Consider the following 18,149-nt stretch of genomic DNA (forward strand, 5'->3'; position numbering starts at 1 on the left):
AAGGAAAATTTGCCAATAGAAATGCCAAAAGAAAACGTATTTTTCAATACTTATAAGGACGGTGGCAATCTTTACCCCTCCTCCCTGCCCTTCAGAAATGATACCACCGGCCGCCAGAATATTTTCAAGAAGAGAAGTGCGACAAGGAGCTTTATTATTATTGAAATCTAAACGGTGGTATTTTTCAATTCCCTATATTTTTGACATAATTGTTGCCTGGAATGACCCCTTGGTGTCTCGGCCAGTAGTCATTGGAGACATCCCTATAAAAAGATATTTGTTGGAAGAACTCATCGTGAAAATCGTTGGGACGATGACTGTAAATTTCGGTTTGTTTTAGACCCTTCCCCTCACTTCCAAATAAAAACTTGAAGGGATGCACTTTTTCAAGGATGATTATTATTCTTGAAGCAATGTTGCACGAGGTCCCTAAACTCTTTTCATGATGACAAACAACAGAAAGATTGTGAGATCTCAACAAGATTTGGTATAAATTATGGTGATCTGGTACTTCTTATTTTAGTTCCATACCTAGTCAATTACCTTGGGAAGGAGGGAGAGGATGTAATTTTTTAATCAGATGGCTTATCTAAAAGACGTCAGTGAAATTTCTGTCGGAAGTAGGAGCAAGCATCTTATATGTACTTCTTGGGTGTATGGTAATAATTAATATTATGCTGGATGTGGAGTCTAAACCTATATCGTCAGGACGTCCACCCCAAAAATTACCATAACCTCAACCAAAGAGCCTTGCATGGACGAAGATTACGACAGGGGCCCTTAATGTCTTGCCATCAGCATATCTAAGGGTGACCAGATCTCACTCATGCTTGATCAAAAATAAAAGCAAGTGTCCCAGTTGTGCCGCTTAGGTCTGTGTCCATTCCAACAGTAACGTCTAGATTTTTATCCTTACGATATCAAATAAATTAGGATGTGTGTCAAACTTGGTGGAAAATCTTACTGTAAGCTCGTACCAAGACCTGTGTGGAGTTGGAGGGTCTATAAATTATTGCCATTCCGTTCACCATAAGAAGTTGCTAGGTCGTAAGAAGGTACGATCTGGACATAGGGCCGAAATATTCACAGAATTGATTTCCACTCTCTTGAAAAGATTTTCCCTATTGTTTCAACTTTGTATTTATTCGTAAGAAGGTGACTCCTATTTTCATGAAGTCTAAATATATAATCAGATGGATGGAAATAAAAGTAACCTTCTTAGCCTTGCCATTTGTGAGTCGTACTCATCTTCAACTCTCTTGAACACGGGGGGGGGGTCCCTAAAATCTTATCAACAGAATATTTTCCAAAGTAGATGGGTGAGTCTTTACTGAACTTGTAAGTACTAGGAAGAAGTTTCTTAATTGTGCCTTTTAAGAGTGTGTACCTATTGCAGCTTACGTATGGGGATTGAGTCCTTATATTCGCACCATCACATTTAATTCAGGAGAGTTTTGATGGATAGTAACAAATATACACATCAAATAGCACTCTTTTATGCACCCCCCTGCCTACAAAATAACCTACCTCCCCTCCTTTATAATATCTGTGCACTTTTCAAAGAAAACTAGATTATTGTTTGTTTAGAGGACACTGGAAATTTCTGTGATGTCCAAGTAAAGAGAAAATTTTTGGTCGAATGAGCCATCCTCCGATTTCTTGTGACTAAACCTGAGCAAATAAGAGCAGGAATCTTTTACCCTAGTGTTACGTTTTCTCAATCTAACATAGGGGGGAAAATGTAAAAAATTTAATTGAAGTATCTCCGAATAACTGGGGCTATACCACCCAGAGTGTGTTGAAAACAATAGACCTTAAATCAAAGACCAGCATATATATTTATAAATAAATAATTTAGATGCATAAATAAAAGCAATGAATTAATTTCAGTAGCCGTGGGAAGCATAGCTATCAAATCCTCCATAATAATGATCATGGTAATCATCATCGCTATCCTTCTTCTTAGGAAGTGGCAATACTTCGTGAAAGCCCTCTGGAACGTCTAAATTAACTCCTAGCATATTTTCTATCATTTCTTTGGGTGTAGGAATGATATCCATAAATGTTGCAACACCGAGTCCACTAAAAAGACCAATAATGGTTTCAATAAGGGGAATAGCAGCTGCAGGGAGCAGAGGTAGGAGCTCTAGTGCCCGTTTGCTTATAGGATGTTCAAAAATTGGTTGAAGAGCTGTATCATTCACAGCCTCCGATACGATTTCTTTTAAATTAATTTCACTGATTGCTTCTACGGCTTCATGGGCAAACCTTTTCATTGTCAAGACTAGGTCGACGTTGTCAGGGAAATCATCTTCATCGTTGTCTTCGTCGGTCTCCTGATCTTCTTTTTCAGCAAGGTCTTCTTGATGATCCAAGTCTCTGACGTGTTGGGAATGCTTGTCATGTGCTCCTGTGATGCCATGAGTGTCATGTCCTCTTGTGATGCCATGTGAGTGCTCCTCAAGCTCATAAGAATCCTTTTCAGCATATTGTTCTTTTACAGCACTGTCGTGGTTGTGTGTGTCTCTCTCTTGCTTGATGTGTCCTTCGTGGATTTGCTGGTTCTCATCAGAGTTCCTTTCTATGGGATCATCGGTAGGTAATATCTTTTGACGATCACTGGATGCATGGTCTCTCAATGCATCAGGAGATTCCTGATGATGTAAATGACGTTTCGTTAGTATAGCTGCATTGGAAAAAGCGACCAACAGACAAATGTAGAATCCGAGATTTGCCATCTATAATGAAAAAGAAATTTAACATCACATTAAGAAAATATGTGCTTTTAGCATTAAAATTCCTTTTTTTTTAAAGAATTAGCTTGTATGGATCTAAAAAAAGCAGAATAATGGTCTTAGGCCAATAGCTCTTTGACGTAACGATTGATTCTGTGAATTTTGTTTAAAAGAATACGCTTCAAGGATGTTAATCATTCGAGAAAATAGGAAATTCCTTTAAAGTTTACTCTGACAAGTTAGGACAGCTCAAATTCCTAAAATTGGGTGGGAGGGTAAACAATCCTTTACCGAAATCAGGAATATTTCTTCGCATTCCATTTTGACACTGTTGACCCAAATATAAAATACTGTTGAAATTTAGTAGGCATCTTTTCTGAATAAAAGTAAAACCTGTAAAGACTAATTTTAGCCCTCACCGACCCTGAAACTGATTTGTTTTACCTAATAGAAATTTTACTTCCTCGTTTGTCGAATATTTACTAATGATAATACTTCAATATTGAGATAGGGGTCCCATCCCTTAGCTCAGTAATGTCTTGTCACTAAGGCAAAGACGGTGGAATAATTTTCATTGTAGAATAAAATTATTGTAAGATTATTATAAAATTATTGTTAATAATGAAATTATTGTGGAATTTTATTGGTAGTTACACTGAATATTGAATTATTGGTAGTTGAATATTACACTGAATTATGGGTAGTTACACTGAATATTGAATTTTATTTTATTGGTAGTTACACTGGCGATTAAGTAAGTATTGGTAGTTACACTGGCGATTAAGTGGACTTCTTTAAGTAAAAGAAGTCCACGTTTTTCAATGGTAAAGAAAGGAAGGAGACACAAAAGATATCTTCAGTTTTACTAACTTTTGTTTGGGGGATTTTCAATACCTTTACGATCGTCCAAGATGAAAATCAATTGGATCTACGTTGCATGGGCAACGTGAGGTGTTGCGGCAACCTTTGCTCGGCTTCGCCGAGTAAAGTGTTGCGAGAGCAACACTTTGGTTTTGTTTCCTCGCTGCGACTAAACGCTGAAGTTGTTAATCTGTAAGGATGCTAAAATACATACTAGGTACACCAACTCGCAAAAGTTGCAAACTCCTCATTGCTAAAGATGATTGTAGCCTTACAGCTGATTATTACTTACAAGTCCCCTACATGTCTTACCACAGGAACCAAATTGGTCTTACCATCAAATACAACGGAAACAAAAAATAGGTATACCAACTAGTAAGAGTTGCGAACCCCTCATTACCGAGGATGATTATGAGCTAACAGCCAACTGTTGCTTACAACTCCCCTATATGTCTCACAATTGGTATCGGCCTATTTTTGGTTTCAGTGTGTATCTTACTACTGAAGTTGTCAACCCCTTTAAACTTTCAAACTGGTATATTTCATGAAGGAATTTTTGTACAAAAAAATGGATGGCATATACTCTAATCAGCTCATCAAAAGCTATCGACTGCCGTCGAAAGAAAAAATCTATCTGTCTTAGTTCAAAAGTTGACTTTTTTGCCGTAGGCCAACTTTCTAACGTCATCACTTAGAAAGGAGCAAAGGATAAACTCTAATTTTTTTAGCAATGAGAGAACTTTTAAAATTTAAGAGGCACATCTGATACCATTTCTCTACCGCAATCCCAAGTGCGAAAAACCAAATGATAAACTCAGCCGAAATCACGGCAGCACTTTCGGACCCGTGGGAAAATGCCGCTTTGTTGCTTCTCTAAATTTTCTATTTATCACTGAAAGAAGATATATTGGCTGTGGGGCAGGGTAACTGTCGTATATATTTAATACTTATAGATTTTAGTCCATCTTCAATTTGAAACTGGTGCCTGCCTGCTTGCCTGCTAGAACGGAGCTTTCCACCCGAAAGCAGAAACATGGTTTGATGAAACGAAAGCTTGGCTGCATAACTTCAGATAGTCCTTTCTGACATAGGCTATACAACTCCTCCTCACTTCACGCACTATAGGCTCTGGCTCAAGGACAAGCAAAAACCATCCTTTTTGGCCCCAGGCAAGAGCTCTACGAAGCTTTCCAAAATGCAAAGTCATATTCATCAATCCGGCCTAAGGTCCACACTTTCCGTAAAAACCGCAGAGGTTAGACCGTTCCCACTTTCTAGGAATAAGCTGAAATCGGGGTGCTAGGAACAAAAAAAAAAAAAAAACCGACAAAACCAAAGTGTTGCTCTCGCAACACAATTATATCTGACTTCTTTCTGCATGATGATAGCTGAAGTTAGATAGGCGTAACAATAATTGGAAAATATTTTATCATACGGAATTTTAGATTTTGTAATTAGTATGTGCAGTGATACAGTCAAGTCTAAAAAGAACCTCTCTGGGGAAATTGAAATTTCTGAGAAGAGAGAATAAGTGAATAAAGTGCAGAATTTCTGGAGGGGTAGACTTGGGCCTAGAGGGGGCAATCGCCCCCCGGTCCCATGGAAAATTATGCCCCTGAGATTTGGTCAAATTTCACTCTGAAATACTACTCTGGTTTACTACTACTTCGTAAGACCCATACTCACTAGTGAATGTTTCTGTTTTTAAAAGTTCTTTCAGAACGAAATTTTATACTCGTGAGTAATTTGGGAGAAATAAAACAACTAAAAATATCATTACATTGCTTTGGAAATGAAAGAGCTTGTCTGTCCCTTTTAAAAGTAAAATCTTCTTATCTCAAAATAAAATGATTAAAAATGTTGCTCCTTTAAAAAAAATTAAGCACGCTTTTAAACATACAATATTGAGCTAAAATATTTTAAGAGACAAGCGGTAAATACAATTTCACAGATGCTAGAGAGTTACACAGTATTACACTACACCAAAAAGTGTTTTCAGTGCAGCCACAGCCGAACTTCAGCGCAGAGGAGGGGGAATAAGGGGGTGGCATCCTCTATCCTTTATAAGCTAATTCTTAGTTCTTTTTTTTAAGTTTTAATATTAAACTTTATTTTCATTTGAAAATAAAATTTATTTGGTTTCAGCTGTCACTTTTTTCCAATCACTTCTTGAATGAATTGCTTATGAAAAGCGTGCAGAATTTTGGCTTTGATTTTAAACAGCACGTGGTAATGAAGTAAGGAGCGACCCAGCTCGATAGTAACCGAAACTCTACAAAATGAATTTTTATACCAGTAGATATAGCAAAAGAACCAGCTTTTTATGCTTATTAAATAAATAATAATGCTGATTAAAGTAAGGAAAGACATTAAAACAAAACTAACAGAAATTATTCCGTTTATGAAAGGGATGTCCCCTCCTCAACGCCTCACTCTTTACGCTTAAGTTTGACTCTTTCTCATAGCTCTATTTTCTTAAACAACAAAAAACTATTCATAACTGGGGTTTCACCTTTACCGGTGTTTAAGAAATATGTGATTTTAAAATTGTTTGTGAAAACTACATACAGGTTATTTTTTGTGCTAACATTTTTTATTCTGTTGTGATTTTTGGGATGTACGGCAGATAGATAATATTTTAGGGCTTATCAGGAGCCCGACATTGTGACATCTTCGATTTTACGGAAATTTCTTTTTAGTCTACGGTTAATTATATTATACGGTTAATAATATATGGTAAGCTTGAGAAAGGAATCTTCGATGAGAAACCATATTCATTCTCTAATATTCACTCCTAGACCCGCTATTGTTGACCTCTCTTCTAGAACGTTGGAACCCCAGGAAATCGAAACACTGGTAAAAGGTCCAAAATTCTCTTCTACCGAAACAAGTTATTCTGGCAGATATAATTTGCTCTTTAGAGTCCGTTTTGCATAAACATTACCCATCTGTTTCTAACCCTGATAAAGTAAGGTCTTGTTTCATAAATACCCTTTATAACAGCCAGAAAAAAGTTAAGTCTCCTGCCACTTTCACATCGAAAATTTACACGACATAAAAATATTATTTAATCAAACAGTTCGTGGTAACGAACTGTAGTAAGGAGCGACCCGACTCAATAGTAACCAAAACTCTAAAAAATGGAATTTTGATACCAATAGCTACATCAAAAGAATCGCATTTTAATGCTGGTTTTAAATATATATATTTCATCAAGTTTAGTCTTACCCATCAAAAGTTACGAGCCTGAGAAAATTTGCGTCATTTTAGAAAATAGGGGGAAACACCCCTTATTAAAACAGTTTTTACTGTTTTAAAAAGAAGAATTGAGAGAAAGAGTCAAACTTTAGCGTAAAGAGCGGGCGTTGATGAGGAAGCAGCCTCTTTCATATACGAAGTAATTTCTGTGCGTTTTAAGTTTTAATGTCGCTCCTTACTTTCAGTTAAAAAAAACTTGTTTTTTTTATTTAATCTCTGCAAAGACCCGTCTATTATAATAATCAAAGCAGACAAAAGCAATTCACTTGTTGTTATGGTTACAACAGACTATGACAACAAAATCCTTTCAAATTTCAAAATCCTTTTAAATGACACAACAACGTATAAAACAACTTGTGGATCCTACTGATCAGTTTGCTAATAATGTTATAAATCAATTAAAGCAGCCAAGACAGAATGGTAAAATCACCCCACAACTATACAGTAAATTTTTCCCTCTGGTAGTTTCTGTCCAAAATTCTAGGATTTACCAAAATTACATAAGCAAGGTATTCCCTTAAGACCTATCATAGCATGTACTAAAGCCCCCGCTTCTAATATTGGAAAATGGCTTTGCACAGCTTTCAAACGTTTACTGTATTCCCAAAATTCCTATATTAATAATTCTGCAGATTTAGTTGTCAGAAAACACAATAGTTAGTAGTTTTGAAATTGTTTACATGTATACGAATATAGATGCGGCTTCTCTGAGCAATTATTAAGAAACAAATAGAAGAAAATTATCACTTAATCGAGGTTTCACCGACAGGAATTGATTGTGAAGTTTTAGCGACTCTAGTTAAAATTTGTAATAAGTTTTCTGTGTATTTTCAGTTTCGTGATTTCTTTTATCAGCAAGTAAATGGGTTACCCATGAGAGCACCTTTATCCGGGCTACTGGCAAATATTTATGTCGAGAACCTTGAAAATCGGGAATCAAATTCTTATTTTTCTAAACACGTCTATTGGAGTCACTACATGGATGACGTAATTTCAATTTGGAATTATGGGGGAATTGAACTTCGGGATTTCTTAGATCATTTTAATAATTATTATAGAAATTTGTAGTTTACCCTAGAAATTGAAATTGAAAAAAAACTACCGTTTTTAGATATGTTAATTATTCTTAAAAATGAAAAACTGGATTTTACTATCTATAGATAACCAACACAAAACAATAGATATCTTGATTTTAATTCAAATCACCCTTCCACAAGTTAAAAGAGCAATTATAGCTTCTCGCATTGATCGTGCTCTAAACATTTGCTCCAATTCTTATATAAATCCAAAAATAAATTTTTATCAGAGATATTCTTTCTGGTAATGGATACCCTATTCCTTTTGTCAATTATATAATTAACCGTAGACTGAAAAGACATTCCCCTAAAATCGGACACACGTCACAATGTAATGCTCCTGACAGTCCTCAAAAAGTATCTATCTTCCTTACATCCCAAAAATCACAACAAACTTTTAAAATGTTCGCACAAAAATAATATGTATGTAGTTTTCACTAATAATTTTAAATCACAAATTTCTTAAACTACGGCAAAGATAAACCCCAGTTACTCGCCAAAGAGGGTTTACCAAAAACTATGTGACTGTGGCAATTACTGTATTTGCAGAACCTATCAGAATCAAGAAAATGGGCTACAACAGAATAAAGATGACATAGAAGAAGCCTTAATTTCTAATAATTCTAATAGCTCCTTTGATTCTGCTTTAGCCTGCCATATGTTTGATAATCCCTCCCACACAATACTTTTTGAAAAATATTTTCTCATTATTAATGATTTGGGGATAAAACAGGTGGTTCAGGAATAAATCAAAATAGTCTCAGAATAAATAATAATATTTCTTTAAATGGGGACTTGGGGGGAGTATTCACTGAATTCTTATCCTGAAATTTAATTAAAAACTATCTACCAAATATTTTACAAAACTGATTTATAATAGTATTGAACCAGTTACAAAAAGGCCTTTGAGACAAGCTGCCAAAAAAGCAAGATTTTGAAAACTTATATTTAATTATTTGGTTATGTTTTGTTTGAATGAATTTATCATCCCACATCATGTTATTTGTGAGGGAACAGCCTCTTTCATATACGGAGCTATTTCTGTCCGTTTTAAGTTTTAATATCGCTCCTTACTTTCAGTAGAAAAAAACTTGTTTTTTTAATTTAATTTCTGAACGTTTTTGAATTAATGCATGTTTTAATTTTTGCTCTCCGCACATGAAAAATTTGCATATTAATTTATTTTTATGGCTAAATGGCTTTATCATAGTTTTGATCGGACGATTTATAGACAAAAGGAGCGAGGCAGTGGGCCTAGTTACCCTTCAATTTTTTGGTTATTCAAAAGGCAACTAAAATTTTAAATTTTTTACGGAACGTTTTTATTATTAAAAATAAACGTAACTTACGAATTAACTTACGCAACGAACCTCTATATTCGTATGTTTTTATCAGGTATATGAAGGGGTTATGCCACCCTCGTCGATACCTCGCTCTTTACACTAAAGCTTAAATTTTATCCCAATTCCTTAAGAATGGCCCCTGAATCACAAAGGCCGTAGAATAAATAGTTTAAATTAATAAAATCACTTTAGGGTAAAGAGCGAGGTAGTAGGAGGAATTGAACCCCTCATATTGGTAATAATTTCTTTTGCGTTTTAAGTTTTAATGTTGTTCCTTACTTTTAGTTGAAAAAACTTTCAGATTTATTTTTTCATTGTTCTTTAAAAATATGCTAAGAAATCCTGCGCCCCCTTCATGGAAATTTTCTTTCCCGTGAAAAATTCCTCCATGGAAAGTTCTCCCACGTAACCCCTCCCCCAGCCAAAAAATCCCACACTTCCCAATAACCATGACTATATGTAAAGACTGGTCAAGGTTTGCAACTTGCAGCCCCTCCCACGGGAACTTTGGGGGAGTAAGTCATCCCCAAAGACATAGTTATTAGGTTTTTTGACTATGCTGAATAAATGGCTATCTCAGAAATTTATCCGGTGACTTTGGGGAAAAAGAAGCGTGGGAGGGGGCCTAGGTGCCCTCCATTTTTTTGGTCACTTAAAAAGGGCACTAGAACTTTTTAATTCCCGTTAGAAAGAGCCCTCTCACGACATTCTAGGACCACTGGGTCGATACGATGCCCCCCTGGGGAAAGAACACACAAAAAAACAAATAAGCCCGCATCTGTGATCATGAGTCTTGGGACAAAAAACGCAAAATTTTACATTTTTGTAGATAGGAGCTTGAAACTTCTATAAAAGGGTTCTCTTATACGCTGAATTTGATGCTGTGATTTCTCTTAAGATTCTATGACTTTTAAGGGGTGTTTCCACCTATTTTTTAAAATAAGGCAAAATTTCTCAGGGTCGTAACTTTTGATGAATAAGATTAAACTTGACGAAAGTTATATATTTAAAATCAGCATTTAAATGCAGTTGTTTGAGGTAACTATTAGTATCAAAATTCCGTTTTTTAGAGTTATGGTTCCTATTGAGCCGGATCGCTCCTTACTACAGTTCGTTACAACGAACTGTTTGATATTTTTATTACTTATATTAGGGAGTTTTCCCCTTGTCAATGCCTCACTCTTTATGCTAAAGACCCCTTAATCACAAATGCCGTTTAATTTGAGTAAATAGCTCTTTTACGCTAAAAATCTTTAGTGTAAAGAGTGAGGTATTGACTAGGGGCAAAACCTGTTATATACGTAATAATTTCTGTTCGTTTTAAGTTTTGATGTTGCTCCTTACTTTCGGTTAAAAAACTTGTTTTCTTATCTAGTTTCTGATTTTTCTTAAATAATTCTGGGAAATCCGGCGCCCCTTCATAGCAATGTCCCTCCCTCCAAGAAAAGATCCTTCCATGTAACCTCCAACCTACCCCCCCACCTACAAGAAAAAGAACAAAAACGTCTGTATACTTCCCAATAACCAATACTATATGCAAAGATTGGGCAAGGTTCATAACTTGTAGCCATTTCCCCAGGGACTGTGAGGGATTAAGTCATCCTCAAATAAATAGTTATTATATTTTTAAAATATTTAAAATTTATATCGGGTGAGTCTGAGAAAAAATTAGCGTGTGAGGGGGTTTAGCTACCCTCCGTTTATTTTGGTGACTTAAAAAGGGCAATAGAGCTTTTAATTTCCGTTTGAATGAGCCCTCTTGCAATATATTAGGACCAGTGGGTCGATACGATCATCCCTGGGGAAAAAAGCAAATAAACACGCATGAGTGATCTTTCTTCTGACATAGGCTAATATACAAAATTCCACATTTTCGCAGGTAAGAGCTTGAAACCTCTGAGGTAGGGCTTCCTGATACGCTGAACCTTATGGTGTGGTTTCCATTAAGGTTCTATGACTTTTAGGAGATTTCTTGAAAATAAGGCAAATTTTCTCAGGCACGTAACTTTTGATGGGTAAGGCTAAATTTGATGAACGTATATATTTGAAATCAGCATAGAAATGTGATTCTTTTAGTTTATCCATTGGTGTCAGGATTCCGTTTTTAGAGTTTTGGTTACTATTGAGCCGGGTCGCTCCTTACTAACAGTTTGTTACCATGAATTGTTTGTTTTCAAATATAAATTTCATCAAGAGAAAATTTGACAGGTTTTCAAAAAAGGAGAAAACACCCCTTAAAAGTCATAGAACCCCAATGAAAATCATATCATCAGATTTGGCATAACAGAAAACCCTACTGCAGAAGTTTCAAGCTTCTATCTGCAAAAATGTGGAATTTTGTATTTTTTGTCAGAAGAGATCACTGATGCGTGTTTATTTGTTTGTTTTTGTCGAGCCATGAAATGAGCAATTTCACAATATTCTAGAACCAATGGGTTGATACGATTACCCCAGGAAAATAAATAAATAAATAAAGACGCATCCGTGATCTTTCTTCTGGCAAAAAATACAAAATTCCACATTTTTGCAGATAGGAGCTAGAAAAGCATACAGTACGGTTTTCTGATACACTGAATCTGATGGTGTGATTTTCGTTAAGATTATATGACTTATAGGGAGTGTTAGCCCCTTTTATTTCAAAAACAAGCAAATTTTGTCAGGCTCGTAGCCTTTGATGGGTAAAATGAAACTTCATGAAACTTGAAATCAGCACAATAAGCCAATTCTTTTTATATGTCTATTGGTATCAAAATTCCGGTTTTTAGATTGTCGGTCACTATTGAGCCAGGTCGCTTCTTACAGTTCGTTCCCACGAACTGTTTGATTAAATAACAGAACTAACTTTTTTTCTAATTCTTTAGCATCAATAACTTGAATTATTGATTTTTATTTAAGCCTTAAGAAATCCCTTAAAAAATTGTGTGATGTTTTGCTTGTTGCAATAGAACAGTAGCATTTAACTTTATACTTAGGCAGCGCTATTGCGCTGCAAATAAAAAGTCAATCTTGAAAACTTACATTGTCGTTTTTAATGTTACTACTCCTCACAAGTAAGGTTAGTTATCAACTAAAGTCAAATCCGATCTTAACAGTTTTGAATTTGATGCTCTAGATAGGAGGATGACCTAATTAAAATACATATGAAATTAATTTAGATTTCACGAAGGCGTATTTAATTAAACTTCATACTGATTGCAAATGGGCAGGATATGAAGCATTTCAGAATAAATTTGTGGGTTAGGAAAATAAGTTTATACAGCTCCTGATGCTTAAACAGAAAATTTAGGAAAGCAATCACAGAAGGGAAGGGAAATTTTTTGTTTGTAATTTTGCACCCTAACTTTGATTTAAATATCCTCGAAGAGTGACGCCCTGAAATTAAAACCTAGTAGACGACACAGCATTCGCACTGGATTCTGACAAACAGATAATTCTTCTGTGGGACTTTTTGGACTGGAAAACTTCTTATTAGCTAGGTTATTTATTATGGGCTGCCTCCCCGTAGTAGCATAATATTTGTAAGCATGAATATATAATGAGTTGGAGGTAATATGCTTGAGATTGTCTGTGCAAGATTTTGCTTCTTACTGATTGAAAACATCGCTAAGAAGGGATACCATGTCATAAACAAGATATGTCCCAGGATTGTACAAAGCTATCATTCAACTGGAGTCCCAGGGACTTATTGCTCTCCGTGGCTTAATATTTTTCAAAGTGCTTAAAAACTTTTGTCTAATGAGTAAGATGTTCTTCCTTTTATATACAGAATAATTTAAATTTGTTTTAAGCTTACTCCTTACTTAGTTGAAAAACATTTTCTATTTTTTTAATTAAATTACATGAAACTGTAAATTTTATGAATATAATACTTCCTTGAAGTCATAGAATTTTAATGAAAATCACACTGTCATATTCAGCGTATCAATGAGCCCTACTGTAGAGGTTTCAAGCTCACATCTGCAAAAATATGAATTTTGTAATTTTTGCCAGAAGAAAGACAAGTAAGCAAAGTAAGTATGACTGCACTTGACCCCCCATGGTCCAAACTGGCGGTGTTGATCTCTGTTGCGCTGCCCTTCAGCCAGGAAGTGCAATGGGGGCTGGGAGCCAGTCATCCTCTGCTTTCGCACATCCTTCCTGCTTACCTTCCCCAGATTCTTCCAGGCTCCCATTTAGAGCTAGGTCGACTCTGGCTGAGCATAAAGAGTCACGCCGCTGACTCCCGTCCTAAATTAAATAACCGGCTGCAACAGAAACCGGAACCGTGCCTTTTGGACAAAGAATACTCAAACCACCTAGCCAAGACGGCTCCAGAAGAAAAATAACGGATGCGTGCTTATTTATTTTTGTTCCCCAGGGGTGATCGTATCGACCCGGTGGGCCTAGAACGTCGGGAAAGGGCTCATTCAAATGAAAATGCAAGTTGGAATGAAAACAAGAAATTGGAGGGCAACTAGGCCCCCTCCCACACCACTTTTTTCCAAATCTTCCGATCAAAATTTTGATAGCTTTTTTGTCCTGGATAGCTGAAAGCCCAATAACTATGTCCTTGGAGATAAAATAAACCCCTAACACCCTTGAGGAAAGGGTTTTAAGTTTATAAATTGTCCATTGTTTACGTATAGTATATGTTATTGGGAAGTATGCATACATTTTTCGGGTGGCGATGACCGGGAGAATTTTCAACGGAGTGAACTTTTGAGGGGAAAATTTACACTAGGTTAATTTGCCAGAATTCCTATAAGAAATTTCTTTATATGTCTTGCTTTCTCTTTACAAGTTCAATTTTACGCGTGGAGATGTTAGGGTAATTATTCGAGGTAAATTTTCGCCGAGGTTGAATTGTACAGAGGATATTTCTTTGGGAAAGGGAATTTTTCCGTGGAGGTAGAGCCACTTATCCTGGCGTTATTTAAAAAACGATCAAAATTGTTGCCAGAAGTCGTTTAAAAACCACTCCTGAAACACAAGGGTCGTTTATTTAGAACAATAAGAAACTTTTTACAAGTGCCGAAAAACTATAGTGTGGTGTTGAGAAAGGGCAACCCTCCTCATATTCGAAATAATTTATGTTCGTTTTAAGTTTTAATGTTGCTCCTTAATTTCAGTTGAATTTTTTTATGATACTTGGTATTTACCAAGTGACATATAGCGATCGCAATTTCTGTCGGTCCCGGTTTTGCCAGTTTGGGCACTTCCAGATAAGCTAGGACGATGAAATTTAGCAGACATATCAGGGACCCGACCAAATTAAATTAGAAATAGTCGCTTCCCCGAATTGACCATCTAGAGGGGAGTGGAAGGACGGCTAATTCGGAAAATTAGAAAAAATGAGTTTTTTTAACTTATGAACGGGTTATCGGATCTTAACGAAATTTGATATTTAACAGGACCTCGTGTCTCATGGCTCTTACTTTAAATCCCGACCGGATACAGTGACTTTGGGGGGGGGGAAGTTGGAGGGAAAAAAGGAAATATTGGAAAATGCTTAGTGACCGTAATAAAACTTGGAGGGAAGAAGCTCTTGGCTCTTCCGACCTCGTCTCAAGTGCCATATGAGCTCTTGTTTTTATTCAATGAAGATTAGAGACAAGCATTTTCCTAAAGGCAATGGAAAAAGTATTTCAATTAAAGTAAAAGTATATAAAAATTAAAAAAGTAAGTAATTACGAAAAAACACAAAACAATAGCCTACTTAAAAAAACTAAGATATATACTCCCAGCATTCAGTTCTGTTGAGCAATGTCGAAGCGTTGGATGGATATTTTTTAACACTATCGGTATTTTTGTACTTGGTTATCAAACACCAAAATATTTAATGCCTTTAGACTTAGTGTTTATTAAAATTAACGCATTGTCTAAGTATTCTGTTAAAAGTAAAACATTAAAACTAAGATTAGGAAAATCAAATAACAATTTTTAATTCAATACTTTAAATTTAATTTGGAATGCCAAAAACCAATGTATTTGACACCTTTATACTTCATAACTGTAAAAATTTAAATCTTTTTCCAAGTGACAACTAGATGAATACAATGACCCATGAAAAAAATGATAATAAAACAAAAAACAACGTATCTGTTAAGGAGGAAAATACAGAAATTCCCAGCGTTTCGTTCAGGGGAAACATTTCTGATTATAGTGGCTTCATATGGGTACTCATGGGTACTCTTGTAATGCAAGCAAAAGTTGACGGCATATTTTTACCGAAAATGCCCCTTATTATATTATTTTCCTTGTGTTTTCTATAATTATACGAACTTTCTTCTGTAGTAATAACTGCACTAATTACTAATAAACAAATAGTTATTTCAGATCAGCATAAAAGTTGATTCTTTGATTGAATTAAATAAAAAACCAAGTTTTTACCTGAAAGTGAGGAGTGACATTAAAACTTAAAACGAACATAAATTATTCCGCATAGTAAAGGGGTTGTCCCCTCCTCAACACCTCGCTCTTTACGCTAAAGTTTGACTCTGTCGCAACTCTACTTTTTAAAACCATAAAAAACTTTAGCGTAAAGGGCGAGGTGTTGAGGAGGGGACAACCCCTTTACTACACGGAATAATTTCTGTTCGTTTTAAGTTTTAGTGTCGCTCCTTACTTTCAGATAAAAAAAAACTTTTTTTTATTTAATTTCTGAAAGTTTTTTAATGCATGTTTTGATTTTGACTCTCCGCACATAAATAATTAAAACTAAATTTGCATATTATTTTTTTGGCTAAATGGCTTTTTCATAGTTTTAAACGGAAGATTTTGAGAAAAAAGTATCGGGGGAGGAGGCCTAGTTGCCCTCCAATTTTTTGATTACTTAGAAAGACAATTAGAACTTTTAATTTTTTACGAACGTTTTCATTAATAAACAAGAGCTAAGAGCTCATATGGCACTTGTGACGAGGCATGAAGAGCTAAGAGCCAAGAGATCATATGGTATGAGCTCTTAACGAAATTCTATGAATCAATAGATTGATTTAAAAAGAAAATAAGAGGCTTAATGTCGGTCAGGATTTAAAATAAGAGCTCTGAGTTACGATGTCCTTCTAAGTATCAAAATTCATTAAGATCCGATCACCCACTCGTATGTTATAAATACCTAATTTTCTCTAATTTTTCCTCTCCCTTTAGCCCCCCCCCCCTGATGGTCGGGAAAACGACTTTATCAAGTCATTTTGTGCAGCTCCCTGACACGCCTACCAAATTTCATCGTCCTAGCACGTCCAGAAGCACCAAACTCTCCAAATCACTGAACCCCTCCCACCAACTCCCCCAAAGAGAGCGAATCCAGTACGTTTCCGTCAATCACGTATCAAGGACATTTACTTATTCTATCCACCAAGCTACATCCCGATTCCTATCCTGATCTCACCGCTTTAAGTATTTTCTAAGATTTCCGGTTCTCCCGAACTACCCCGCCCCCCCCCCCAATTACGCTGGATCTGGTTGAGATTTAAAATAAGAGATCTGAGTTATGAGGTCCTTCTAAATATGAAGTTTCATGAAGATCCGATCACTCCTTCGTAAGTTAAAAATACGTCATTTTTTCTAATTTTTCAGAATCCCCCCCAACAGAGTGGATCCGTTCCAATTATGTAAATCACGTATCTAAGACTTCTGCTTATTTTTCCCACCTAGTTTCATCCCGATTCCTTCAATCTAAGCGTTTTCTGTCATTTTAGGCTCCCCCACCCCAAACTTCCCCCAATGTCACCAGATCCGGTCGGGACTTAAAATAAGAGATCCAATCACCCGTTCGTAAGTTAAAAATACTCATTTTTTCTAATTTTTCAGACCCCCCCCCCAACTACCCCAAAGAGAGCGGATCCGTTCCAGTTATGTCAATCCTGTATCTAGGACCTGTGCTTATTTTTCCCACCAAGTTTCATCCCGATCCCTCCACTCTTAAGTGTTTTCCACCTCCGTTCCCCTCAACTATTCTCTCTGTGCTAAAACTCTTTGATTTCATTTAGATAAACTTTTTTTTCATCAAAAGCAATTATAAACCTTAATTAAAAATTTTGACCTTAATTCTTATGCATGACAAGGCATATTTTTGGTACCACAAAAATATATAAAATTTACTTTTAAGCTTAAAAAGAAAGCACGGATTGGCAGTTATATTCATGTTGTCTAACAGCTATATCCCCCCAAATCATGGCGGCTATTACTTTTCCTATTAAATACACTCCCCTCAAAATGATCTGAAAGTTCCACCTGAATACCCTTGGCCTTTCTAGACACCAAAGGTCAAACCTGCCCCCCTCCCGTCTTAATATCAAATATTATACGCAAACAATGGGCGAATTGGCATAACTTATAGCCATTGTTCCACTGGGAGCGATATCCCCAGAGATATGGTTATTGAAGCTTTTAACTAGGTTGAACAAATAAAAGACTGTTTTAACAAATATATCCTTTCCTTCGTTCTTTTGCTTGACAATTGGTTCAATGACGTCACCACTAGGAAAATCAATTAACACGTCAAAATCCTTATGTTGACGAAAAGTACAAATTTTCACATTTTTGGAGATTGGAACCTTTGCAATAAGGTCCTGCAATTTGTTGAATTTCATTAAGATCACTTAGATTTTTGGGGTCGAACTCCTCCCCCTCCTTTTCCGAAAACCACGCAAAATTTTCTAATGCTCGTAGCTTTCGAGGAGTGCAAATAAACTTAATAAATTTTATTTATTTGGATTCAGCATAAAAAGTCAATTCTTTTGATGCATCTACCGTTATCAAAATTCCATGTTTTAGAGTTCCGGTTACTAATAGGCCAAGTTGCTCCTTACAGTTCGTTACCACGAACTTAACTGTTTTGATGGTCAAAGGAAACTAGAATATTTTGTTTGTAGACGACATCTGAAGCTTCTACGATG

General features: G+C 35.9%; 2 protein-coding genes across 2 annotated transcripts in view; one reads left to right on the forward strand and one right to left on the reverse strand.

Annotated features, from left to right (window-relative positions):
• LOC136034190 (uncharacterized) overlaps nt 1-18,149 on the forward strand; it is a 54,106-nt gene that overhangs the window by 21,138 nt on the left and 14,819 nt on the right. The window lies entirely within an intron of this gene.
• Nucleotides 1,832-12,323, reverse strand: LOC136034170 (uncharacterized). Its single transcript, XM_065715352.1, has 2 exons — nt 12,292-12,323; nt 1,832-2,738 (listed from the first exon to the last, which is right to left on the reverse strand). The coding sequence occupies exon 2, from the start codon at nt 2,736-2,738 to the stop codon at nt 1,887-1,889; it is 852 nt and encodes a 283-aa protein (XP_065571424.1). The 5' UTR covers nt 12,292-12,323; the 3' UTR covers nt 1,832-1,886.

The sequence above is a fragment of the Artemia franciscana genome, chromosome 2 (assembly GCF_032884065.1).
Source record: "Artemia franciscana chromosome 2, ASM3288406v1, whole genome shotgun sequence".
NCBI classification, from domain to species: domain Eukaryota; kingdom Metazoa; phylum Arthropoda; class Branchiopoda; order Anostraca; family Artemiidae; genus Artemia; species Artemia franciscana.

What these genes read in the sequence shown, in the direction of transcription:
- LOC136034170 (XM_065715352.1), bottom strand. Translation starts at nt 2,738, where the DNA reads ATGGCAAATCTCGGATTCTACATTTGTCTGTTGGTCGCTTTTTCCAAT.